The sequence below is a fragment of the Folsomia candida genome, unplaced genomic scaffold (genome assembly GCF_002217175.1).
Source record: "Folsomia candida strain VU population unplaced genomic scaffold, ASM221717v1 Fcan01_Sc001, whole genome shotgun sequence".
Taxonomy (NCBI): Eukaryota; Metazoa; Arthropoda; class Collembola; order Entomobryomorpha; family Isotomidae; genus Folsomia; species Folsomia candida.
In genome coordinates, this window is record NW_019091193.1 from 22,377,041 (window position 1) to 22,400,645 (window position 23,605).

General features: G+C 38.5%; 5 protein-coding genes across 9 annotated transcripts; 3 read left to right on the top strand and 2 right to left on the bottom strand.

Moving 5' to 3' along the window:
* Positions 1–20: 20 nt before the first annotated feature.
* Positions 21–2,164, top strand: LOC110841812 (28S ribosomal protein S29, mitochondrial). Its single transcript, XM_022087508.2, has 8 exons — positions 21–391; positions 531–747; positions 839–931; positions 1,014–1,150; positions 1,215–1,375; positions 1,473–1,614; positions 1,704–1,796; positions 1,867–2,164. The coding sequence occupies exons 1-8, from the start codon at positions 161–163 to the stop codon at positions 2,065–2,067; spliced, it is 1,275 nt and encodes a 424-aa protein (XP_021943200.1). The 5' UTR covers positions 21–160; the 3' UTR covers positions 2,068–2,164.
* Positions 2,165–2,169: 5 nt separating this feature from the next.
* Positions 2,170–5,392, bottom strand: LOC110841811. Of its 2 annotated transcripts, none has more exons than XM_035859971.1 (4): positions 5,162–5,392; positions 4,233–5,078; positions 3,771–4,072; positions 2,170–3,566 (listed from the first exon to the last, which is right to left on the bottom strand). In XM_035859971.1, exons 1-4 carry the CDS (start codon positions 5,192–5,194, stop codon positions 2,318–2,320), a joined length of 2,430 nt encoding a protein of 809 aa, XP_035715864.1. In that variant the 5' UTR covers positions 5,195–5,392; the 3' UTR covers positions 2,170–2,317. The 2 variants fall into 2 exon arrangements, with proteins under 2 accessions (XP_035715864.1, XP_021943199.2); XM_022087507.2 differs by having other exon boundaries at positions 3,771–4,126.
* A 1,453-nt stretch (positions 5,393–6,845) lies between these two features.
* On the bottom strand, positions 6,846–9,967 carry LOC110842397 (tyrosyl-DNA phosphodiesterase 2). The gene is made up of 10 exons (XM_022088136.2): positions 9,750–9,967; positions 9,069–9,493; positions 8,723–8,946; positions 8,476–8,619; positions 8,292–8,386; positions 8,108–8,206; positions 7,835–8,034; positions 7,579–7,763; positions 7,469–7,503; positions 6,846–7,379 (listed from the first exon to the last, which is right to left on the bottom strand). Exons 2-10 carry the CDS (start codon positions 9,480–9,482, stop codon positions 7,255–7,257), a joined length of 1,521 nt encoding a protein of 506 aa, XP_021943828.1. The 5' UTR covers positions 9,483–9,493; positions 9,750–9,967; the 3' UTR covers positions 6,846–7,254.
* Positions 9,968–10,365: 398 nt separating this feature from the next.
* On the top strand, positions 10,366–19,266 carry LOC110842396 (BTB/POZ domain-containing protein KCTD9). Of its 3 annotated transcripts, XM_035849000.1 has the most exons (13): positions 10,366–10,476; positions 10,561–10,716; positions 16,363–16,808; positions 16,912–17,243; positions 17,370–17,483; positions 17,988–18,041; positions 18,128–18,170; positions 18,257–18,364; positions 18,431–18,488; positions 18,568–18,701; positions 18,769–18,785; positions 18,867–18,917; positions 19,001–19,266. In XM_035849000.1, exons 3-13 carry the CDS (start codon positions 16,636–16,638, stop codon positions 19,078–19,080), a joined length of 1,164 nt encoding a protein of 387 aa, XP_035704893.1. In that variant the 5' UTR covers positions 10,366–10,476; positions 10,561–10,716; positions 16,363–16,635; the 3' UTR covers positions 19,081–19,266. The 3 variants fall into 3 exon arrangements, with proteins under 3 accessions (XP_035704893.1, XP_035704882.1, XP_035704887.1); XM_035848989.1 differs by lacking the exons at positions 16,363–16,808; positions 16,912–17,243; positions 17,370–17,483; ... (6 more) ...; positions 18,867–18,917; positions 19,001–19,266 and adding exons at positions 11,172–13,688; positions 13,772–16,146; XM_035848994.1 differs by lacking the exons at positions 16,363–16,808; positions 16,912–17,243; positions 17,370–17,483; ... (6 more) ...; positions 18,867–18,917; positions 19,001–19,266 and adding exons at positions 11,172–13,676; positions 13,772–16,146.
* Positions 19,267–19,569: 303 nt separating this feature from the next.
* LOC110860166 (leucine-rich repeat protein soc-2 homolog) lies at positions 19,570–22,225 on the top strand. 2 transcript variants are annotated; one of them, XM_035846074.1, is made up of 7 exons: positions 19,570–19,740; positions 19,829–20,051; positions 20,137–20,952; positions 21,033–21,155; positions 21,265–21,377; positions 21,464–21,679; positions 21,775–22,225. In XM_035846074.1, the coding sequence occupies exons 2-7, from the start codon at positions 19,836–19,838 to the stop codon at positions 21,998–22,000; spliced, it is 1,710 nt and encodes a 569-aa protein (XP_035701967.1). In that variant the 5' UTR covers positions 19,570–19,740; positions 19,829–19,835; the 3' UTR covers positions 22,001–22,225. The 2 variants fall into 2 exon arrangements, with proteins under 2 accessions (XP_035701967.1, XP_021964923.1); XM_022109231.2 differs by having other exon boundaries at positions 19,571–19,740; positions 19,804–20,051.
* The last annotated feature ends 1,380 nt before the right edge of the window (positions 22,226–23,605 follow it).

The following is a 23,605-nucleotide window of genomic DNA, read 5'->3' on the forward strand; positions in this document are numbered from 1 at the left end:
AATATACCCGCACGCACCACCGGCTCATTTTCATTTTTGTACTCATATTACTCTTACTTAATTTGTAATTCTTCGTGAATAAAGACATTTAATTGTCTATTGAGCGATAATTGTTCAGTTATTTGATTAAATGCTTGTGACAAACAGATTTGTGTAGGAAATGTTGCAAACCAGGTTAATTTTGTCGACGACATCAGCGCTTCGGCTGAGGACCTTGCCCTGTCTCCGAGAAGAGCGACGTTTCCGGAAGAGAGTGGCACAGCCCTTGCTGCCACCCCCCATCACCGTCAATCCCGACCAGTACTCGGCAGTGACGGAGGGAGGGGCTGGTGGCTCAACGTCCTCGTATTTCCCTCCCCTCTCCGCGTTTAGAACCTCCCAAACCGACCCGGTAAGCTCCCCTTAGACAACGTAGAATATTAATATTCTAATTAGTAAAACATGTCATTAATGATTAAATTGAGGGATGGTTATCATCCCAACAAAGTGTATTCATATAGTTATCGAAATTAATATCATTATGTGTGCAGGCAAAACTGGACAAATCACACCTCGGCAGGTTTTACACGGTAGATAATGAGTTCTACAAGGGCGTCATGAATCCCATACAATGCTACCCACCGGAATTTCGACAAAATTGTAGCACATTTGGAGAAGTGTGTGTCATGATACGAAAACCATTTGTGGATATCAAGAGTTGCATTGAAGCCTCCGACATGAAGAAGCCCGTGATTCGATACATCATATGTACGGCGGATAAAGGATAAGAATAATATTAATGCGTTAATTTTATTAAGAGTTATAGAAATTAAGATTCGAACGTCACCCTTTCTTTCAGATGGTCCTCCTGGAAGTGGTAAAACAATGACAATGTGCTGTCTTGCTCATTACGGATTTGTCCAGGAATACATTTTAGTTAATGTGCCGTGGGGTAAACATTACTAGCAATTAGTGAATAATTTATTACTAACTTTGGGCGTTTTTATTCCAATTTGATGAAATTATTTTTGCAGCCCCATTATGGACTCGTTTCAACAAAGAAATTGTGCAGAGCCCTACAAGGCCTGGTTTCTTTGATCATACGATCAATGCCGTGACATGGCTTACCCACTTCAAAATCCAAAATGCTAAGTTGCTTACACAGCTTGATGTGAGTGTGAATTAGAATTATATAATGGTTTTACACCAGAAAATATGCTTATTTTTGTATTTAGTTAAAAACACAAAAGAGGTATGAATGGAGTAAAAGAGAAGAAACTTCTGAAGGATCCAATTTGCTTGATATCGTAGAGCATGGTATCGCTCGACCCGCTCATGCTTCAGAGTGTATTTATGCACTTCTCTCGGATCTTAAGAGCTTATCCTCAAATCAAAAGTATATTACCTATATGTGACAATAATATATTGAATATCTGATAAGAGTATGTCTGATATTTGTGGTTGGTAATGTATTGAAATTTTATTTCCAATAGATGTAAAACGATGGTGCTAATTGATGGAATCAACGCTTTATATTACGAGTGCATCAAAATTAAACGACCCGACAGGACTCTTGTCCCACCAAATATGATAACAGCATTTGAAGCATTTAAAGAAGCCATAAAACCAGATTGGGCAAGAAATCACAAAATTTGCACACTTTAATTTAATTTAAATTTAATTTCAAGTTCACAGGGATATGAAATACATAACTTGTTTTGCAGTCCGGAGGGGTCGTTGTGAGCACTGTAGATAAACTTGCTGGACAAAATGAGATTAGAGAATCCGATTTGCCAAGATACTTATTGACAAAGGATGTAAGCTGACAAAAGATGATGTGAACAATGAAATGAAATGGAATAAATTTATAACTTATCTGTGTTTTAGGGGTGGGAACATTTCGATCCTTTCATCCCCGTACGAGTAGAGAATTACACGTCACAAGAAGTTCAAACCACGATAGATTATTTCTTGGATAGGAAATGGCTGCAACATCCCCAAGCAGGTTCTGAGTTTGGAAGAATTGAACTTGAATATTTATCAACTAGAAATCCATTGACGTTAATGAAACTATGCAATTTCCGATGAGTAGATATTTAGTCTCTTTTTGTTTTACCTATGTATTAGATTTTAGACATTTTGTAAAATAAAAGCAATAAATTATATAGTCATCGCAAGTCCTTTACCAGATGTGCAGTAATAATTTATTGAAAATAATTGTTGAATAATAATTTTAAAGTAGAAAATTGACACAGAGATCAAGATAATTATAATTTGGCACTATACCAATTAGTCTGCTATTATAGGTTGGCAATACAATACATGTCAATGTTAACTCTTACACCAACCATTTCTTTCTACATTTTTCAATGAACGTCGCATTCTTCACAGCCGCATTCGTAACGCCCTCAAGTTCTAACCTTTGTATAATACTGACCCCAGCAGTGCCTCTCTTGATAAATTCGTCAACCCCAAGCTCCTTTGCAAAGTCCTGATAATTGTCAAAAACCTGTCGAATGAATTCCTGTACCTGGGGAGGAAATAAATAAACCTTGTCCCCGTAAAAGCGCTTCTCCTTCCACACGAAATCCTCAAATTCTGCTAAACTTGGATATCTGTTATTTGCGCAAACACAGTTGATGTAAAGCTTGTTGAGAGAAAGTAACTTTGTCTGATCAAGTTTAGTGGGGGCGATACGGTTAGATGATGATGATACCCTTTTCCCTGATGACGACTTCAACGAGACTTGGGTTACGCAAGCCAGAATCTCTTTATAATTTGGAATGACCTTGCCTTTCCGTTGATCTTGGATAATAAATTTGGGCCTTAAGGTTTCTGGGAAGATGGGAACGAGGGGAAGTTTGGCATCATATGCAATGTGCACGTGGTCGTAAAGGTCGACTTTGGGAAGACTGAATGGAATCAAAGATTTGTGAGAGTAGTTGAGAAGAGCAAGAAACTTGATTGGAAAAACTGAGGGATCGCCATCAACATAATCGTTAACCTCGTAAGTTATAAATTTTCCCTGCTTCCGAAAAATGCGTGAAAGGAGGGCATATTTTTGTGACATCTGATTTCCTGCAGTCTTTAATAAGGACACAGCGGTAAAGAGGACAGCCCTTCCTGATATAAATTCAGGGTCACAAGAAACCCCAAGTTTCTCCATGATGTGGATTAAATCACGAGACACGGGATAGTACTGCCGAAGTCGATCGTTCAAAAATAGTTGAGAATCTTGTGCAAACAACAGAGAAGAGCCTTCAGCACAGTAAAAAAGGGTCAGTGGCAGTGGGACCACTTCGACGGGGTCCATGGCCAATGATCCGAATGCAAGTCGCGTCCTGGCCACAGATATTCTCCGTAGGGCGTACTGCTCTAGCAGAGTGACCACTCCGTCGTCAAGCCACTCACAACCTGTGGCATACTTCCAAATCCTGTAGTAGAAGAGCGCAGGACAAGTGCGGATGTTCTTGCCTCGAAAGAAGGTGATCATTAGCAAATAGTCATTCCAGTCGTCAAAGGAAGGGTGGGGAATCAGACCTCCATAGCAAGGTTTATTAGTCATTGGGTTGCGGAATTTAGAATATCTGTCAAGTAATGAAAACATTATTTATTAATATCTTATATTTGTTACTTCAGGGTCTGCAGAACCGTAAGGGCATCAGGATAATAATTTCCTCCATAATAAATTAGGAAACATCGTTAATAAGTTATTGCCCCCACAGCTTCCCCAATTTATGCATGTCATATATATGTATTTATTTAAGATAAATACATATAGGCTTACTCACCCATTATGGAAGAGTTGTTTGACCGTCTCAATCGAAAAAACGTGCCCCATGCACTCCTCAAATTGTCCAAAAAGGGGACAGTCGGCTACCCTTCGGAATTTGGTATAATTTCCATTCACCCAGAACTTATCGATGAGGTCCGTTATTTGAAGGAGGAGTACGGGTGTGGATTGTTCCACCTCCAGTGTGACAGCGTCAAAAAAGCTGCACTTTTCAGGCAAATCTTCCAACGACTCGAGGTCGATATCAAGGTCTGGTTTCACAGGTTGTGCAAAACCAACCTTGTCCTGTTTATAGTCCATCTTTAAAATGTCGAAAAATTGACAACTCTTGTTCTTATTGTGTATGTAATTGACCTAAATGTGCACATATCAAATATGACTTATTGCAGGATTATGAATTCCAAGGCTGGTAATAGGCAAGTAAGTAGATAATAATGAGTTATTTTGATTAACTACTAACCAGCGTAGAAATTGCAGAATCCACTTTTGTCCTAAAGCTTGCGACATCAAAGTCCTTTAAGTTCCTGTAATATTTCGTACTCCTCAACCACTCCATCATTTCCTTATTCGTCCAGTCAGTATGGTCTGACTTGTTTGCATCCTTTATCTGCGCTTCTGTGTGCTCCTCCTGCTTATCAATTTCAGCAAACAATCTCAACCTCAACTTGTGCAGCTTATCCGCCTCCGCCAACCCCTGCAGCTCTGTTCCCATAAACTTGGCCTGAATGTAATCGCTCAACTCGGGGACAGCTGTATCAAAATTGGCTGCATGAACCTTGTCGTAATCGAACGGTTCTGAAGTGTCAATTTCCTTTAGAAGGTCCTCATTCATGAAAATCTTGATCTTGCTCCCTGAGAAAAACGCTGCTCCCACTGACATGTTAATTTTCCAACGTGAAATTATGATAAAGTTGAAAGCAACATAGTTCATATTCAGCTCGTGATTGAGTCGAGAGCAGATTGCCAAGTCGGAAGCCATGAGTTCACCATCAGTGACCAGCCAGAGGGAAATGGGGGTGGAGCAGCCCAGATTCTTTTGTATCCAGGTGATGATGCAGGACGTGGTGTTGCCCCCGCAGCCATACTCGCTGCCAATAATTTGTCGCAGCCGATCCAGAGTCACTTGGTGGGCATGGTCCTCCCACGTGAGGAAAATGGGGGCTGGGTCCTTGGAAGTCTTTGGACTGTGCTCGGCTAGAAATTTGGTCAGATACTTGGCTCCCACGGCGTGATAATGCGTCACGCCAGAAGTGGACCCAGACAAGTCCCAGGCGAAAATTGGGATTGGAGCAGCCGCTGTGGGCTCCTATAATTCCACAAAATATAATCTCACACCCTGCTAACATATGGCGCAATACGAATGCACATGGTGAAAAAAATCCATATTACCTCAGCTGCAACCGCAGCGTTATTAGTCTCCATATTTTTATTTTAACCGATAACGTGTGCAGAAAGTTGCTGGTCACTTGTGCTCATCACATTACACTGCGATACGTATAATGCGTTTATGGATTTCTTTTATACGCCCAATATCGAGTACGTCGCCTTAGGCAAAGCAACGCAATATTGTGCATGTGCTGTGCACTACTTCCATGAGTTGATACATGAAGCGATTTCCAAGTTGAGTGAGAGAGAATACGTTTTCATTTCCCATAAATAAGTGAAATGCTACCAAAATGTCTTGATTGTCATTTTACACGGAAATTGCATCATGTCATGCTAAGCTGTGTATAAATAAATACGTGTGTAAAACGTTCCAATTTCATAACTTATCAGCCTAAACGAGAGAAACGTTTTGGTAAATGTTCTAAATATTACTCTTAAGAGGGATATGTATGTATTAACGTAATTATTAAGTAGCCACCTACCAACATCGGTTTTTCCCTGTACTCCCCAAGTCAACAATTAAATTGGCAGTATCGAACCCCATATACTCTATAATAGCACAATTGTTCTCGGAAAACCTGGCTTCAATGATTCGTTCATTCGATCAATTCGTTGTGTGAAGCTAAGTCTACGAGTTCAAGTGAAAAATTGCCCCTGTTATAATGCACTTACTGTATACCGCTTTGGTTAACTGTTACAACAACAATTGCAAAAATACGTTTTGATGAAATAATAAACGGTTAGAACGCATGTAACCAAAGAGTGAAACGTTGTTCAAACGATTGTCATATTACTGCTGTCCGTTTAAAATCTGTTCAAATTGACACATCCAAAGTGTGTTTTAAATACATTTTTGTGCCTTTAACATCGTCCACGCACGGTCACCGCAGTTGAGTTCTCACATGACATTTTAATTTTTTTATCATGACCTTGTGACTGTGTAGTACCCATCCTCGAACTTGCCCTGTGCTTTAAGCTTATGGTCTATGTTGCAAGATTCAAGTTTATATGTCTTTTCGTTCACGAGTTATCGGCGCAACCTACGGACGGACGGACGGACACAACGATCTTGTAGAGTTTTCAACAGGCTCCCAGTCGCTAATTCAATGCTTAATGTTTCAATTGTATGATATGATTGAATGAAATCCATATGAAGTAATCAGCATGCATATGCAAGTGTTGGTGGGTGAGTAATGCTATATAATAGGTGCTCGTATGGCTATGCGTAAGGTTCATGAAAACTCATGATGATATCTCGAAAAGTTTTATATTTTTTCTGCATACAGAATACAGGAAAGTTAACAAATTGGGCATTTAGGAGACCTACGTTTTTAAAATTTCCATAACTTTCCCTATCCCTTGATACAAAAGGACAGTTTGAGTGATTTCAAGGTCGGCTCCGGAAATTTTAGCCCAACGCAAGACAGGAAAATTTACGGAAATTAAAAAGTAGGTTTGTCAACTGCCTATATGAGAAATGAAATGACTTATGTTGTGAGTTATCATATTAATAATATATAGATTACTAATCTGTCATATGCTTCATGGCCGATGTACCAAATCTCAACCCAATATGTACATAGTACACATACATAACAACTTTCAACCCTTGACTTTATATTTGACTTTGTGTAAATATGTTTCTTGTGGGCTCGAATGAATTAAATGGACAAACAGCAAATTCGACTTCGAGTTAAACTCACATATCGATAATTCAGTTGGACTTTATTTGAGCTTAAGAACAATTCGAAGCTTATTTGTATCACAAAATTCAATGTATTAAGGAAAACTAGTAATTAATGGCAAACCTGAACCAGTAAACGTAGTCTGATTTATAGCATTTTGTACTTCTTTAACACAATAATGATAATAAATCTCAAGAAAGATCAGTACGCAGATTTCGCGAATCAAGTCGAACAAAACTCCTCACTGTATCACAGCACAAATTACTTGATATTACTTAAATTAAATTAATTACAATATATTTATAAATTAAGCTGCACCAGTTTCATTAAAACGGTCAACTTCAAGAGATCCCGTCACGCATATTTGAACTTATTTTTAAAACACTCCTATCCCAATGTAACATTTTTACGTCAATCATCATCAGGCAAACCGTCAATTTCAGCACGTCGTTTTCGTGGAGGAGGTTTCCGAGCTTCTTTGGTCAATCCAAGGTAGGTGATGATAGCCCAATGGTCCGACGGAAATGACTGAGTTCCTAGATTTTGGAACAATTAGTTTCAGAATTTTTAATTAGAACACCTGAGTACAAAGGGAATCGACGAGGACGTGTGTCATTGCACTAACCTGGAACTCTTTCTATTCCGGTAACACCAAAGAATCTAGACAATCAATAATTATAAATGGTGGCTAGCAGATTATTTATAATAGTATACATAAAAGTTATAAGTTATTACTCTGGATTAAGAGTTTCAGGATCCGAATTTCGAAAATAGAAACGATCGAAACGACATCGAGGCTGAAATTTAGAAGGCATCTGTTTATTCGTATTTCTGGTTAGATCCCAAGTATATTGACACGTTGGACGAGAGCCACAACGTATCCAGAGGTCAACCATAGAGCTAGGTAACGTGTTGTCCACCTGAATATGACGTTTACCCATTATTAGTTATGTATGATCAGATTTCTTCTATCAAGCATACTACGTATTACCTCTCGATCTCTGAGATTCAGATCCCCTCCAAATATTACATTATACTCTTTATCAAAGGTAGACGCCATTTCGAAGCACGTCTGTAATTGTACTTTCCGTTGACTTTGATACTCAGCAGTGCTTTCCAAATGAGTGTTCAGCAATGCTAGTTTTGCTCGGCCAATGAAGGCTTTTGTGACCAGAAGAGTTCGGCCCATTACTATATAAATTTTGTTTTACTCCACAATTCAGTTGATAATTTGACAAATTGGTTGTTACGCATAATTACTTACAGGAATTTGGAAACGGAAGCAGATAATGATCCTCGTAGTACACAGAGTTCTTTCTAAGGAACGTGGCTGTCAAATATTGACAAGATGAGTCGTCTGTACCTACAAGCACATGTATTTGTATTCTATTAGAACAGCCTTTTTTAACGTTCAATGTTAAAATTTTATTTTTAGTTTATAAGAATACCAGGAATAGGTTTGTACTGAGGGAGTAGACGACGAGCTATATAATCAAAGGTGTACGGAAGTAGTTCTTGAAAGAAAAGAACGTCATGCTTTTCTCTACAGCGGACAAGAAAAAGTCAACGATAAATGTAGAATCGGGAATTTGTTTATTGTGAAGTATATAGCGTTTGCAATATCACAATTACCTTTCCACTAGGTTAATTACATAATCAGTTCGTTTTTCTAAATTCTTGTCGTCTAAACCATCCAAGTTCCAGCTTAGGACAGAAAATTTTTCAGGGGCCCAATTAGAGAAGCTTCCTCCTGGCGTTGTGACCACTTGGATTTCACTAAATAAAACCATCAAACACATACAAAATGAGCATAGTACTTACATCCCAAAAGAACTGAAAAGACCTAATATTTGAGAGAACGTTCGTTTCTTTCTCGTACCGTTCAACAAGTTTCTCCTTTTTCCCATCTTCACCAGGACTGCATAATTGATGCAAGACTGACGAGGATGATGCAATAGCTGAGGTAGAAGCACCCTCATTAGGAAATGACGAAGTCTGAGGTTTATCTTTTTCGTCATCAGTGTCTATGGCCATTTTATCACCTCCCTCTTCTTCGTTACTACTCATTGAGTTGTTCGCATAGAGAAGAAAGTCAATCGAATCCTACCATAAAAATGTTCATAAAACATAAATGATCAAATAGATCATCGAATAGATTATCCTGAAAGCGCATTTTTGCTGGTCTTTGTCCTGTCAAATCATTTAATACTTGTCCTCTTTTGTACCTGCATGCTCCATCGATAACTTTCCAACGTACTTTTGGCCGTATCTTCATCAACTTCACATATCTGCATAAGGTCGATAACAAGTTTGGATTTAAGGTTATCGTCCAGTTCAATCAGCACATCTGACACGGTTAAGATCCCACCAACGGGATCGATTCTAGCATTGCTCTGCATGATACCATTTTCATCATCGTCGTCATCCAGGGTAATAATATTGTTTTCATCCTCATTATTACTGCTGGTGCTGTCATCATTTTTGCTAACCAAACTCTCAGTATCATCTCCTACATTTTCTGCATCCGTATCTCGAGTGTTGGCCGTACTTGAGGTCGAACCCTCAGGATTTGAGGGGGATGCAGTTGCCGAAGAATCAGCTAGCTGACGAGTTCGGTTATTATCCTTCTCATTGTCCATTGTAAATCTTCCTACAACATAGAACAGGACCATATATTATGTATAAACTCATACAAAGACAAGACAGCAATTAAATGAAAAATAATCAATATTCAACGACAATTGCAATTGTATTGTAGACTACAATACAATACAAGAGTGCAAGAGATTACTAGTAGTAATCTCTACACTTGCTCTCTGTAAACATTCTTTTTACTTTGGGTAGAGTTGAATTGAGAAGAGACAAGCCTATATGTCTATAAGCATTTTGAGTTTCGTTAAACTTACTTTTTTTATTTGAATTCGAATTTAAAACTTGACACAATTTTTTAAAACTATTTTATCCAATCAATTAATTATGAATTAGAAATGAAATAATTAGCCGGTTTCTTCCTGTCGTGTTTTTTCGCTGCTGGAGAGAGCGCCCAAATCTGATTTCTTGCTGTTCACGGGGCAAAGGAACTCCTCTCTCACGCACTTTTTCAGAAGACGGGAACCTTGAAATTCTATTTTCCAGCCACTTCTCTGCCTGTGTCGTGCACGCATTTTTGGAATTTCAAAAAATTAATTTGCTTCCAAAACTACTAGCACAACTTGAAAATTTGGATTGATTTGGGAAGTAAATGAGTTCAGCTGGTGGAGCCGGTAAGCGGCGAAGCAGCGGTTCGTCTCTTGTAAAAGAAGGAGGAATTGAAAAGTTAGTCAAGAAATTTGCCGAATTGGTTTGCGAATCATCAACTATTGCAGAAAAGTTTGTGAAACTTGAAGAAATTTGCGAAACCTTGAAAATTTGCAGAGGCAAGTTACACGTGCTCGAAACGTAAGTCCCGTTGAGTCATTGGCGATGATTTGATTGGTTTTGATTATGGTTTTATGTGGTGAAATCAGGAAGTTTTATTTTCAGAGACGAGGCCTCCACTGTTTTAGCAGATATTGAACCAGACTACCAACAAAAATTGACAAGTAACATTGCAGACATTTTCACGGAGCAGGTCGAAAACGGGAAACTCATTTTGTAAGTTGAAAACTTGAATGAAAGACACAGTTCGGTATGCATGTCACATGTTGATGTAAAGCTTTTATGTTGAACTTTTATCAGGGAAGAAATTGATGCAACTATTAGTGAATTACAAACTCTGTTTGATACCATTCGAAACAAGTTTGAAGAGAGGAAACGAGGCGTCATTTCATTATCTGGTGCTACTGCTTTGTCTTACGAAGATTGTAGATCCATTCTCACGTTTCTGAAGCTCAAGTGAGTTAAAATTTAAAGTATGAATTTGAACAATTTGTAGTCATGAATTGAGGTAGACATAGTTCTTTTTGTATTTTCAACTTTTCGGTTCGTTGGTTCGATTTGGTTTATGATCTTTCACTTTAAGAGCTTGTCCTTTTGGGTCGGAAAATTGTAGATAAATCTTGAAAGGCAATAGATCATAACTGTTTTTTTTTATTTTTATTAGGCGTAAAAGAGATCGTTTATGCCTTCGATTTGGGTTACTTATAAAGTGACTTAAGTAGTTTATATGACAGCTACGACAGCAGTCACATAGTACTTAAACCTGACTCGTGACTGACGGAATACACATTTATGAATCAACATATGATTGAGTGCAATAAGTGTGTAGATATAGGTGTAGGTGGTCTTGATTAATTAGTAATCAGTACAAAGACCAAACTGAAACCACGTCTTCATTTCCTTCATAACAGACTTTAAAACTAGTGGAAGAACCCAGATCTTTCTCAAAAGACTGGCCGGACGAAGACAACATGTCAGAACAAAAAGCGTTAGAAATATCACGGCCAAATTCCCCTGCTGCTACAGAGCAACTATCTTCACTTCTAGAAGCCACAACGAGTACTCATAAATCATCGAGTCATCGATCCCGCAAGGAAAAGTTGGTCGTACGAAGTTTCTCAACGGAGTCTAATGAATCAGATAAGGAACTAATGGAGCCTCACATTCTCACAAGGGAAGAATTTCTAAGAGAAAAAAAGAAAAAATACAAAACAGAGAGTGATTCACCAATTCCGAATAATGGATCTCGTGACTCCTCACCACCTTCATCACCACCAAAGGTAAAAAGTCCAGAAACCCTACTTACTGCCAACATATTGGGCGAATCATTTCCTTCCCCAAAGAAAGAAAATCTGTGTAATAATGAAGACGAGGGTGGTACAGGCAGCCCTGAAAAATCAAAAACCAAGTCAAGACCAAGAAAATACAAAAAGAAAACAAATTCGGGTTTCAACATGAAGGAAAAGTCGTCATCCTCCACAAGAACGAAAAAATCAAAATTGCCGAAACCTGAAAAACGTCCAAAAGTTGATCGAAAATTGAAACGTATATTGAGTCTGAAATCTGAGAAGACCTCCACCTCTATCGCAAGTTCTGCAAAAAAACTTTCAAAGAAACGGTTACCTAAAGTCCTTAAGTTCCCTGCAGAAGAGGTAAAACAATCTTCCTCTCCCAATACGGAAATTTGTTCGCCACTTAACTCGTCTACTGCTGGTCCGTCGTCATCACCATCCTTCTCAGCTTCATCATCATCCTCGCCTTTCCTTATTAAATCCCCAAGGTGTGCTATGAGCTTTGCATTACCAAAGCCAGCCACAGTTTCATCATGTTCTTCTGTCGCTTATCCTCCTGCTACAAAGCGACGATCAATATTTACTCACGAGACAATCCGAGTACTTCCTGAATTGCAAAGCAAATTAGTGAAATATAGTGTCTTGAATGAAAGACTGAGAAAATTCAGCAAGGTTCCTTTGTTTACATTACCTCAACCAATCCTTAGAAAGAAAAAGTCATCTCTATCACCCAAAAAACTTCTGAGGAAGTCATCCTTCGTCACAAAGAAATCCGATTCTGCCAACACCCAACAAGCAAACAGTCCCAAAAATAACATTGCACCCCGTTGTTTGAGCAATCCAGATATGCTCCAAGATATATCTTGTGAATTGGATGCACTCACACTCTCCCGGGGGATAGGAATGCTCCAAGATCTGGTCAAAAATATTAGTCCCAATCAAATGAAAATGGAAGGAGTAACAATTCCCCAAATTTGTGCCGAAGCTGTTGCGAAATTGGGCAAAGTGGCATCCGAATTCCCTACTTCGTCTGATGATGAAGAAGATGAAAACGAAGAAAATATTGAACATCCTTATGTACACCATGCAAAAAATTTAATCAGAAACAAGGGAACAATTAAGGAACTGAAGGTACTGATGGAAGCGAAAACGAATCTAGATGCAGCTGGAGGTGAAGATCGTAATGTGCACTCACCATCATTCAACCCCCTATTTCCTGCGGGTTCCAGCTTCATGCGACAAACTCCCTTTCCTCGGCTTCCTCGAATTCGAACGGAGGAGCTGGAAGTGCTCAAAGAACTGTTGACTCCGGATGATGATTTTGATCTACGGGAGGACGAAATTGAAACTATAAAACTGTATATTGAGCTAATCAGATCTGAACTCAATGCGTTTAAGGAGGATCAGAAGCACATGAGTAGAACGACCTCAATGCTGAAGAATCCAGAAAATCAATCCGACTTGGTTAATCAAAGAAGAAAAATTGTGGATGCTTATATGATTCCAGTAAAATTCTCTTCCGCAGAGCAGAGATTGCGAGTTAGAGCCGCACTTCCTGGAGTGATATTGTCAAAGGAGGAAGTTGCCGACAAAGTTTTGAAAAGTCAATCCGATTCATTACAAGAACTGAAAACTCAAAAACTTAGAAATGGCAAAAGTGTTCCCTTTGATTCAAGATTGATTGATTTGAGTAATAAGGATGCAGCTATAATAAAAAATAAAACACCTTCCACTAATCCTAAAAAGACTGAAACCCAAACTTACCCTTTAACTTTTCCACCACCTCACCAAATGGAGGTCACTGCTGATTCTACGATCATCAATGAAGAACCGGTTACACGGCTAAGGGATGGGAAGGAGCTGCGACATGACAGGAAACCATTGGATATTTTCCGTGAAGAACCATGTTTCAAAGTGGAAGTAAAACCTGAGCTATTTGAAAGTGAGATCAGGCATTGGAATGCGGACAGAATTCATGATGACTATTCCAAGCGAGTGGATGCCAATATGAAGAGGCTACGAGATGGCAGGTACGAGTACGAGTATGGACAAGGATCAAAGATGACAAGTTCTGCACAAGGTCGTGCTGTAACTGATGATGATGGAAAAGATTTGAAATCGTTGGTATGTACAAAGGTATTAAGCTGTAAATTATTCAAATAGTTCTAGTAAAATTTGGTTTTGTTCGGTTAAAGAAGGGTAATTATTTTTTCTTACAGAAAGGAAATGCATCTTTAACTTGTACTGTTACTTCCGATAAATGCATGATACAATCATTACCATCTATCAACGCTTCCAGCTCGTCGTCATCGTCATCAATCTCATATCATCCTCACTCTGTGGTCTCGACTCCTCCACCACTACTGCCACAATCAGCCCAAGAACATGGATTCAAACGTAATCTATTTACATCGTCACCCGACATTTCTTCAAATGGTACCTCACACACTCCTTCATACTCAAGCAGTTCAAAGTTACTCTCGTCATCACATCAACAAAGTCAGCCCAATAAAGTCCGCTACTCTAGGCAACACCATTCTTCACTATATCCCCCTTTTGACAACAACCACTGCTCCTTCGCTATTAATCACTGCCCTCATCCCAGGGCCCCGAACTCGCGTTTCTGCATTTCGCACGTGGATGAAGGGGCCACTCTTCATTTTGAGAGGTGTAACTATGTCAAAGAGGATGGGATGTGTTTACGGTATATTCCTAGATCAAACTTACGTTCGATTCAAATTTTTTGTGAGATGCACGCAACCATTGTGGCCAATGCTAAGAAGAAGCAGCACAAACAGGAAAAGGCAAGGATCAAACTCGAGAATGATGACATTCTATTAACACAGCTCAGTAATAATGTCGCGAGAACCAAGGGGGCGATTATGGAGACGAGTAGTGATGAGTATGAACATTTCAGAGTGGAAAAGGAACTTGTAGAGGATAATTACGAAACTTTGAATGATTCCTCTGGAAGTGATTCTGATGACGAAGACATTGATGCCAGCAAAATATTGACCACTGCTCAACAAGAAGATGATGATAATACGGATGTGGATGATTTGCAATTTGGAGAACATCTCATGGACGACCCATCTGCAATTAATTACGACTGCCTTCGAAATGCCGGCTATTTTACTGTAGATGAAATCGCTAAAATTTACCAACAAAAGCTCTTGCAGAAGAAACAAATCTTACTCCGATTAATGGAAATTGATAAGCTCAAATTCAAACACGGGTGGCGTCAATACAACCGTCAGAAACTTGAACTGAAAAAACAAAATATTAACTTTACAACAGATCCCAAATTTATCTCAACCTCTAATTTGCAAGGACCAATGAACATCAAATCCCGAGCAGCATTTCAAAATTTCATTAAGGATGAAATTAAAATCAATAATGAGACAAAGGCTATTATGAACCACCGCGTTGACAGAGGTCCTCGTGCTCTGCTTCGTCGCCAGATATTGAAGAAACGTCAACGCATTTTTGAAGCAGACCCGGACATGAGGGCTAGGCATGAGTCAAAGGAAGAAGCCATAATCAATTCCAGGCCAAGATATCCCACGTTTGCCTGCTCTGCTGGTTCCGGAGGCCATGCTGGTCTCGTCAGGTGCACTCAAACCGCGATGCCCTTGTCACGTTTCTGTGTGACACATATCGTTCAAGACCCAAATCAAAAATTGTTTAAGCCTTGTCTCTTCAAATACGGCCCTGATCCGGACGATATTTGTCAAACACCGGTACTCACGGAATTGGAAAAATACGGCTGTCCACTCCATGCCCTGCCCATGCCACCCAAGGATCCTCCTCACACTCTCAAGGAGAACAGGAAACCTAAAATTGAGGAGGAAATTGACAAAATAATAATGCAAGAGAATAATGAAGAGACCTCGTTGAGCGACAATGAAACGGAAGAAGAAGGATCTGAAGATGGGGAGGATGAAAATGGAGATGACTACGCTGAAAAGGAATTGGAGCATCTGGTTGGTGACGAGGTCGTGGATAAGAATCACTTTAAGGAAACAATAATGTCTATTTACACCAACGGGCTGTACAACACGGACTCTGAGGAAAGTGATGACACGGAAAGTGAAGGTGATGAACGTGATGACCAACCCTTGACAGAACAAAGGACATGAACACCTATAAAACTATTTATAAGGAGCTATGCAGTTGCTAATATTTATTGATTATTTATTAATTAATCTATACTATATAAGACTACTTCATTCCGTCGGTATCCAGAAATAACTGATTGCAACCTTGCCTTAAATTTAACTATATTATTACATAGTTTTGTTATTGGACTATTGATTACGTAATTGTAATATTGACGAAGGTACTATATTTTTACTGAGTCATTAGTTTAGGATATGATATATCCTCTCAAACATCTGTATTTACATCAGCATTTACATTGAACTACTTTTTATGCATTCAAGAAGATGTTTAGATAAATACGTTTAAAAGTTTAAAAGTCATATATGATTGGATTACATTTGTTGAAACATATTTGATTCTCTTCACAATTCGATTAATTGTATGATTAATTCAAAGTATTTTCACTTTGAAGCAATAAATCAGGTTAAAAATATTTCCAATCTACTTTAAATCTTCTCTTTACATATGCATGCAAGTACATACATTTTCTCTGATCAGTTGCATAATATCACTGCATAATTGCATACTTCTAACCCGAAATGCACGTCTACCTCAAGAAAGATTTTTAATTTTTTAACGATCCACATAGACTTAATAATATTATGATACACATGAAATTAACTTATCATCCAACTTGTTTACATTTCAGGACCAACATCTTCAAATCTCATCTTTCCATTCCAGTTCAAGAATCCGTCTCTTTTGACCCTTTTCAGTCGCCATTATCATTTCGCACTGATGAAGAAAACTTTACATATCTGTTGGCCAAGTTGAATACTGCTGCTGCTTCACTCTAGCCCAATCTCAATAATTTTATAAATGTTGATGCATCACATAAAATCAGTACAGTATTTACTCCACTTTCTCACTTCTACCGACTCTCAAGCCGCACCAACTAATTAAAAAGGTCAAAGATATCATTATGTTACGTGCAACTGTGTTTGAAAATGGCAGCTCCACCAATGGCAAAGTCCTTCCGATCTCTGCAACATTCTCAGAATTTATTGCTAGCATTCGAGCAGCTTTTGACAACACCCAGTTGTCTGTTGTGTACACATCCAAAGGAGGGCGCATTTATAATGTGGACGTAATTAGGTGAGTGTCGACGATGTCAATATGTGCGTACATATACAGGTGAATGTGAATCATGAAACTGTTTGTGCTTATCCATAACATTCCGTTACAAATGTGTGTGCAGAGATGATGAGATCCTATACGTATCGAAGGAAGGGGATCGATTTCTACCCGTCATTTCTCGCAATTTTGGATCTTTCGAAAACCAAATTTCTTCAGAATGGGTGCGCCTGAACGTCGGGGGCCAAGTTTTCCAAGTGTCAAAAACAACCTTGCTGAACCGTGAACCAGATTCATTTTTTTCGAGAATGTTTGACCCTGACTCCCAAATCCAGCCGAGTTGTTTCGACCCCAGTGGAGCATACTTGATAGATCGGGAAGCCAAATATTTTTCGCCATTGATCAATTACTTGAGAACGGGTAGGCTTATTATTGATCCAGACTTGAACATTCAAGGTAAATGATGGTGGGTTTGAATTAAAATGCATATAGTGCAGGGGCTTTTGTATGGTGCATAAATGTGTGTTCGTTTTCAACTTGTACTGATGCATGCACTATTTTTCTTCTTGTAAATACATGTAGGCGTTCTTGAAGAAGCTCAATTCTTTGACCTTCAATCCTGCGTTCCACTTCTGGAGCAAATGGCAATATCTAAGGATGAAATACCACTCACTCGTAGAGACGTTATTAACGCAGGTAATTTTTAATTTAAATTGTATTTATTGAAATGTCAGTGATAATGCGACCTTAATAAATGACTACGCTTCAGTCACTTTAATGGTGTGGTCTTCCGACACTGTAACCAGCATGTGAGAATTCATAAGATTGGCAGGATACAAGACAAAATTACTTTATTCTAATACTATGGATGGGTTACAAAAAATAGAGAATCAAATTAGTTTTTTTTCAAACCAAATTGCACATCTACAATTAAGCCACCAATATTTTCGGAGGTGGAACTAGTTTGCTTTCTTGAGTAGGAAAAAAAGTCATTATTGGTTGACGTTCCAAATCATTTATCAAGATGAGGCATTAATTGAAAACGTACCATCGGAAGAAGAGCAATGTTCGGTGAATAGTAGGTCTTGTAAAATTGCCCTCGCGAATACCGGTGAAACGTGGCTTTACAAAACCACGCTCTTCCTGAAATGATCATTTTGATGATGATGTTTCATTGTATGCATTTGTGTATCCCTGCAGTGATAACTACATCCAACGAGTCGAATTTACGTTTTCAAGGGGTTAACATGACGGGTAATTTGGATTTTATTTATTTATTTACAAATAGAACTACAATTTTGAATGCTTATATATTGGAATAATTTCTATTAAATTTGTAGGTGCCGACCTATCATATCTAGATCTTCGAAATATAAACTTTAAGTATACAATGACAAATCCATTTGACACTAAAACTTTGGAAATTCACACAATTCATAAGAAAATGATTACTTTGTGTATGTATCTAGATATGCCAAACTTCGTCATGCAAAGCTCTCGTACTGCAACTTATCGTGTTGCAATTTTGAAAGGGCTGATTTGACAGGAGTGACTATGGATTGTGCCATTCTTAGTGGGTATGTTTGAACCAATGTTTTAAGGCTCGCTCAATTATTGATGGTTTTATTAAATAAATTTTCAAGAGTTCGGATGGCGTGTGCCATAATGGAGGGTGCTCACTGTGTCAACTGCAATTTCCAGGTTACCTTTAAACGCCACTCTACGAAACCTGCTGATAAGCCTTATGCGTTTGATGTTCTATCGTATATGCTCTTTTTAGGACCCATCGGGCCGTAATGCAAACATGGAAGGGGTAAACTTACGTAACGCAATATTAGAAGATTCTGACTTGACGGGAGCAAATTTGCGTGTTGCCAATCTCAAAGGTGCCAATTTAAAGTCGACGATTCTCAGGTGATTAATATTAATTATTTTGGATACGTCAACTTGAAAATAAAATAATTTAAAACAATTTTTTCAGAGGAGCAATTCTGGCAGGTAAAAACCCACGTTTTTTGTATGGGTTTATCTATAACTTCTAAAGCTTATGTTGAGTAATTTCTATTAAAACGAAATTAGGGGCCGATCTAGCCAATTCTGATTTGACTGGCAGCGATTTGCACGAAGCAAGTAAGACATCACTACTGATCACAAATATTCAAAACAAGAAATCATGCTGCTATATTGAAATGTAACGATCTTAATTTCTGTAGATCTTCGTGGGGCAAACTTAAAGGATTGTGCTTTAGAGTTGATGATCAATCCTTTACACATGGCACAAGCAATTCGATAATTTGCAGAATATTTGCAGAGCAGCTTCAGTTCTTAGAAAATATAATACAAATTGGCAACTAACTATAAATTATTATAGGAATTGATACATGTATCTTAATATATTGCATGTAAACCAGTGATTGAACTTTGATATACATAAATAAATATATCTTTGTATACATGATGATGCAAAGCGAGCCTTTGAGATTGTTTATGATAGTTTATATATGGCAATAATTGACATAATTGGCAATTCTATGACCTGCAAAGCATTTTTCTTCTCGAGAGTTTCCAGAATGGTTTCCTCACCCCTCTTCAAATACACTTGGCTATTTTTCTTTCAACTATTCTTAACCTTTCATGCATGTCAACAAATTTGATAGGCAAACAAAAGTAATTTAGACATTACCTGAAAGCACTATTGGGTTTTGCATGAAAAGAGGCACAATGTCGGGAAGTACGTTTGAGATTTTTGAGACACGATTGCGCTCCTTCAGTTTTCAGATTTCCACCGGGAGCTAAACTGACTTTGTTCTTTCATCAATCACATGCAGTTTGCAGTTTTGATAGAAAACAAGCTTATCAAGCTAGTGCCTTGTTTAATTTTATGTATTACGTTTGGGTGGGTTATGGGCCGGTAGTGGGTGGCAAAGTGTTTAGCTGGAACCAATTTTTTTCGGTAAAATAGTCGTATTTATCTTATCGAGCGTGTTTGAACTTCTTCTCATTAATTCTCGTTCAGATTTGCAAGGACGTTCTTGTTGCAGCGGTGTAATGGAGGAAGGGGATGCACAGCCTCCACGCCCCGTTGAGCAGATTGTGGTGGCGACGGTGCAGTTGGTGAATCATGTGGCCGAGTCTGCGGGTCTCAACGGTCGCCTCACGCCCAAACCCTTGCAGGCCATGCTCAAATTCCGCAATCGGTCCCAAGGACGGGCCTCCTTCCTCCAAGTCTCCACCCGCAAAGACACCCTCTGCCCAAAGTTCGACGTGAGTGACCACACTGGATAACTCATTATATTATAATTACTACACTGATATCAATTCACAATCAAAATTGTATATATGTATATAGGTTGACTCTATTCGAAACATCCGGTCAACTCTTTTGGAACAAGGGATGATCACTATTGAGACAAATCAGATGAGTATACTGGTTAAGGACGGAAAACCACAGGAATTACAGAGCCTCTTAAGTGCTATTAATTTGGCTAAATCACAACAAACCAACAGCACATCTGCAAACAACACATCATTATCAACAAAAGACAAAAATGACCAGACAGCATGTGGATCATCACGTCCACGTTCCTCAGAGATCTCAATACCATTGTCCCGGTGTCAAAACAATATGTCACCACAGTCAGACAAGGTCGGAAGGAAGAGTGCAACTATTTCAACTCCCACTGGAGTTGGAGTCGAAAGGTGTAGAGGACTGAGTATCATTCCAAAAAAAATACTCGACAAATACTCGAATACAAAGAAATCCATGTCTCCTCCCAGCTCGGTCACCAGTGACACCAGCGGCAGGGTAGCTGGTCCACTCCGACAATCTATTCTCAATTTCCAATCTCTCACTCCTGAGCAGAAAGAGGCCGCAGATCAAAGAAGGTCGACATTGAGTGTAAACCCGGCTGTTAAGAGAGTTCGATCTCCTAGTCCTCCAAGCAAAGAGAAGAAGGCTACTCTAAAGAAGGCATTGTCCACGAAGGGGATTAAGTTTGTTTACAAGATCGATTCCAAAATAAAATATCTTCAAGGTTTTTCTGAATTTACAACCAATCTCTCCATTAATAATATATCCATGAAAAAATTGGACTCGCGACTCTTGGCCCTCCAACATCTCCGTCATCTCGACCTTGCTAATAATAGTTTAACAAATGTGGATCCGGTAAGATTTTCATTCAGACAGAGTCACTCCCTCGTTTACTATTAATCGTCACAATATTTTTGTCGTTTTACTTTATCTAGCTTCGACAGCTCAATTCTACTCTGGATTCTCTCAAACTATCGCACAACCAAATTTCGACGTTGGACCCTCGACTTCGTTTTTCTTGGAGCAAGTTAACGATCCTGGATCTCTCCCATAATATCGTAGTTATTTGATTGTTATTTTTAACCAAACTATAGAGAAGAATATCTTTGCAATTAATGATGAAACTCAACACTTTTCATACTTGCTTTGCTTGTTCTTTTCGTACAGCTCAAGATGTTGCCAGACTCATTCGTATTTTTAAATCAGCTTCGGATGCTAGATGTTTCCCACAACAGTTTGCTCGTCCTGCCATTCAACATTCATCTACTCCGGGGGTTGAGGTATTATGATGGCTATCTTTATACATGCTAGACTGTCAAAAATTGTATTCTAGGTAATAGTTCATATAATTTACGTTCCTCGCTAGAACTCTGCTGGCAAATGACAATCAGCTTCAATTTGCTCCAGATCCCATGAGCAGTGGGATTGTTTCACTGGAGAAAGTTGATCTCTCGAATAATCCAAAGATGGTCATTTCTCCACCAGCCAACGTCATTTCAACTGGTTGGGGTTCGACGAATGACAACGTTCCAAGTCTTATGGAATTATGTGCAGCCGTGGTGCTAGCCGATGTGCCAAACCGGTGAGGGGATATATACTATATAGGAAAAACGCAAAAATTATGCAATAGTGTCGGATGTAAATTGACCCTCCTAATCTGTTTATTTTAATACCTAGGCAGGAATGGAGTTTTGGCAACTGGCCACAAGGTGTGATGCCACTGTCTCTAACGGAATATCTCTATCGAGCCAAACGATGTGGGAGGTGTCGGGCTCAGGTTACTCGCTACGTGTATAAGGATTACATGGGATATGGACGCTCTTTAGCTCAACAAATAACTGCTGATGGTCCACAGATTCGTATGCGGAGTGTCTTCTGTCCCCATCATATCTCATCTTCGTAATAATTCTGTCACCCCCTCAGCTCAGACTATAAAATTTTACATGAAAATGCAAGACAAGACATTTTCCGGTGTTACATACATAAGTACAAAAAGAACTGTGCAAGATTATTATTGCAAGACTGTTTTGGAAATGTTGATATGCTTGTATTAATTTAATCTGCTGCACAGTTGACAGTACATACGTATAAAAATAAAGAGGATATAGATCATTCCATGAATGAAGCACTTATGCTTATCTACTGTAATTTGTAAAACTTCGTGCACCCAATCAACTAATTGTTAGCATAGTCAACTTGATTCGTCAAGCATCTAAATTATACTGTATATCATAATCAGGTGAATTACAATCGGATGAATTTTACCCCTTTATATATCGTAATACATACAGAATGACAGTTCTATAAGTCACAACGAACTAAGACATCTCAGGCTAAAAATTATGCATACGACGGACAGGACCTCAAAAATTTAAAGCATCGGTTAATTTCTTATCAACAATTGAATAAAATTAGAGGCTGAAATGTGTCTAAAAGAAATTCAAGGGCTATTTAGATGTGTAACACATAACACATAGCATATATTGAAATTTATATTTTCTCATCTATCTTAATAAAAAAGGAAGCAGTTAGAATCTGAAAGCTTGAGAAATAAAAAAAAGAGTTCATTTAAAAAAATGCCATCAGATCATTCCATTCAAAACCACACTATTTATATTATTTTTTTTGCACTTTTATAGAGTATAACCTCTAATAACATAATATACTATTGTGCACATTTACTTAATTTATGACTTCATTTTGCATACGTGCGCCTTGCACTTCATTGTTCCCAATAATTATACCGGTTGAAATTTTCTGACTCTAACCAGTTGTAGCACCACTTGCACACAGGATTCGAATATTTGTGGACCCAACTTGAAAACTTGTGGTCTAAATATATGTACACATTGGCGTACAATGCATGTATCACATCCTAAGGTACATGCAGTAACGTAGAACGTTAATCATGGGCCTAATTTTTACAATGGACCCATAGTATTCATTATTTGACCTTTTATTTGTTACTTTATTTTAATTATCTTAACCACTTAATCGGACTGACTGAGCAGTTTAACAATTGCACTTGCATTTTAGTGTATACGTAAATTTTTTGTCAGTGCTACAAAAGTCTTATTACATTGTCTTATTGGTATAAAAAAATATAGCGAAAGGAAATTCAGATAAAACATCGGCGTTAACAGCCTTGTTCCATGTCACATCCAAAAAGTCATGTCTCACATATTCTCATTCTGGGCATTTTCGTGGGTGCATCTATGGCGTGGGACCCCTGGATAAAAGAAGCTCACAAAGCCTGTCTGGCTGGAAAGCTGAATTACCAAGTTCGAAAAAGGTATAAGTTACGGATTAATATCTGGCAGGATTTTTTAGTTTGTAGCCGTAGATTTGTCTAATAAACATGTATGCAAATCTAAACTTCATGAATGAATGATCAATGTATAGTTGGAGAACAAGGTGCGAGTCGAATATCAATCAAACCACGATGCCTGGATTAAAAAACAAAGTTCGTTTGTATACTTTTAGCGCCGTGACGAATGCTGTGACCAAA

What these genes read in the sequence shown, in the direction of transcription:
- LOC110841812 (XM_022087508.2), top strand. Translation starts at nt 161, where the DNA reads ATGTTGCAAACCAGGTTAATTTTGTCGACGACATCAGCGCTTCGGCTG. An exon ending in GAACCTCCCAAACCGACCCG is followed by an intron (nt 392 to 530) that starts GTAAGCTCCCCT and finishes TTATGTGTGCAG; the next exon opens with GCAAAACTGGACAAATCACA. An exon ending in AGCTTATCCTCAAATCAAAA is followed by an intron (nt 1,376 to 1,472) that starts GTATATTACCTA and finishes TATTTCCAATAG; the next exon opens with ATGTAAAACGATGGTGCTAA.
- LOC110841811 (XM_022087507.2), bottom strand. Translation starts at nt 5,194, where the DNA reads ATGGAGACTAATAACGCTGCGGTTGCAGCTGAG. An exon ending in ATTCTGCAATTTCTACGCTG is followed by an intron (nt 4,127 to 4,232) that starts GTTAGTAGTTAA and finishes GTGCACATTTAG; the next exon opens with GTCAATTACATACACAATAA. An exon ending in AAACAACTCTTCCATAATGG is followed by an intron (nt 3,567 to 3,770) that starts GTGAGTAAGCCT and finishes ATTACTTGACAG; the next exon opens with ATATTCTAAATTCCGCAACC.
- LOC110842397 (XM_022088136.2), bottom strand. Translation starts at nt 9,482, where the DNA reads ATGGACAATGAGAAGGATAATAACCGAACTCGTCAGCTAGCTGATTCT. An exon ending in AAGGAGAAACTTGTTGAACG is followed by an intron (nt 8,620 to 8,722) that starts GTACGAGAAAGA and finishes GGTTTTATTTAG; the next exon opens with TGAAATCCAAGTGGTCACAA. An exon ending in TGAATCTCAGAGATCGAGAG is followed by an intron (nt 7,764 to 7,834) that starts GTAATACGTAGT and finishes CGTCATATTCAG; the next exon opens with GTGGACAACACGTTACCTAG.
- LOC110842396 (XM_035848989.1), top strand. Translation starts at nt 11,232, where the DNA reads ATGTCAGAACAAAAAGCGTTAGAAATATCACGGCCAAATTCCCCTGCT. An exon ending in AATCGTTGGTATGTACAAAG is followed by an intron (nt 13,689 to 13,771) that starts GTATTAAGCTGT and finishes TTTTTCTTACAG; the next exon opens with AAAGGAAATGCATCTTTAAC.
- LOC110860166 (XM_035846074.1), top strand. Translation starts at nt 19,836, where the DNA reads ATGGAGGAAGGGGATGCACAGCCTCCACGCCCCGTTGAGCAGATTGTG. An exon ending in GTTTAACAAATGTGGATCCG is followed by an intron (nt 20,953 to 21,032) that starts GTAAGATTTTCA and finishes TACTTTATCTAG; the next exon opens with CTTCGACAGCTCAATTCTAC. An exon ending in CTAGCCGATGTGCCAAACCG is followed by an intron (nt 21,680 to 21,774) that starts GTGAGGGGATAT and finishes TTTAATACCTAG; the next exon opens with GCAGGAATGGAGTTTTGGCA.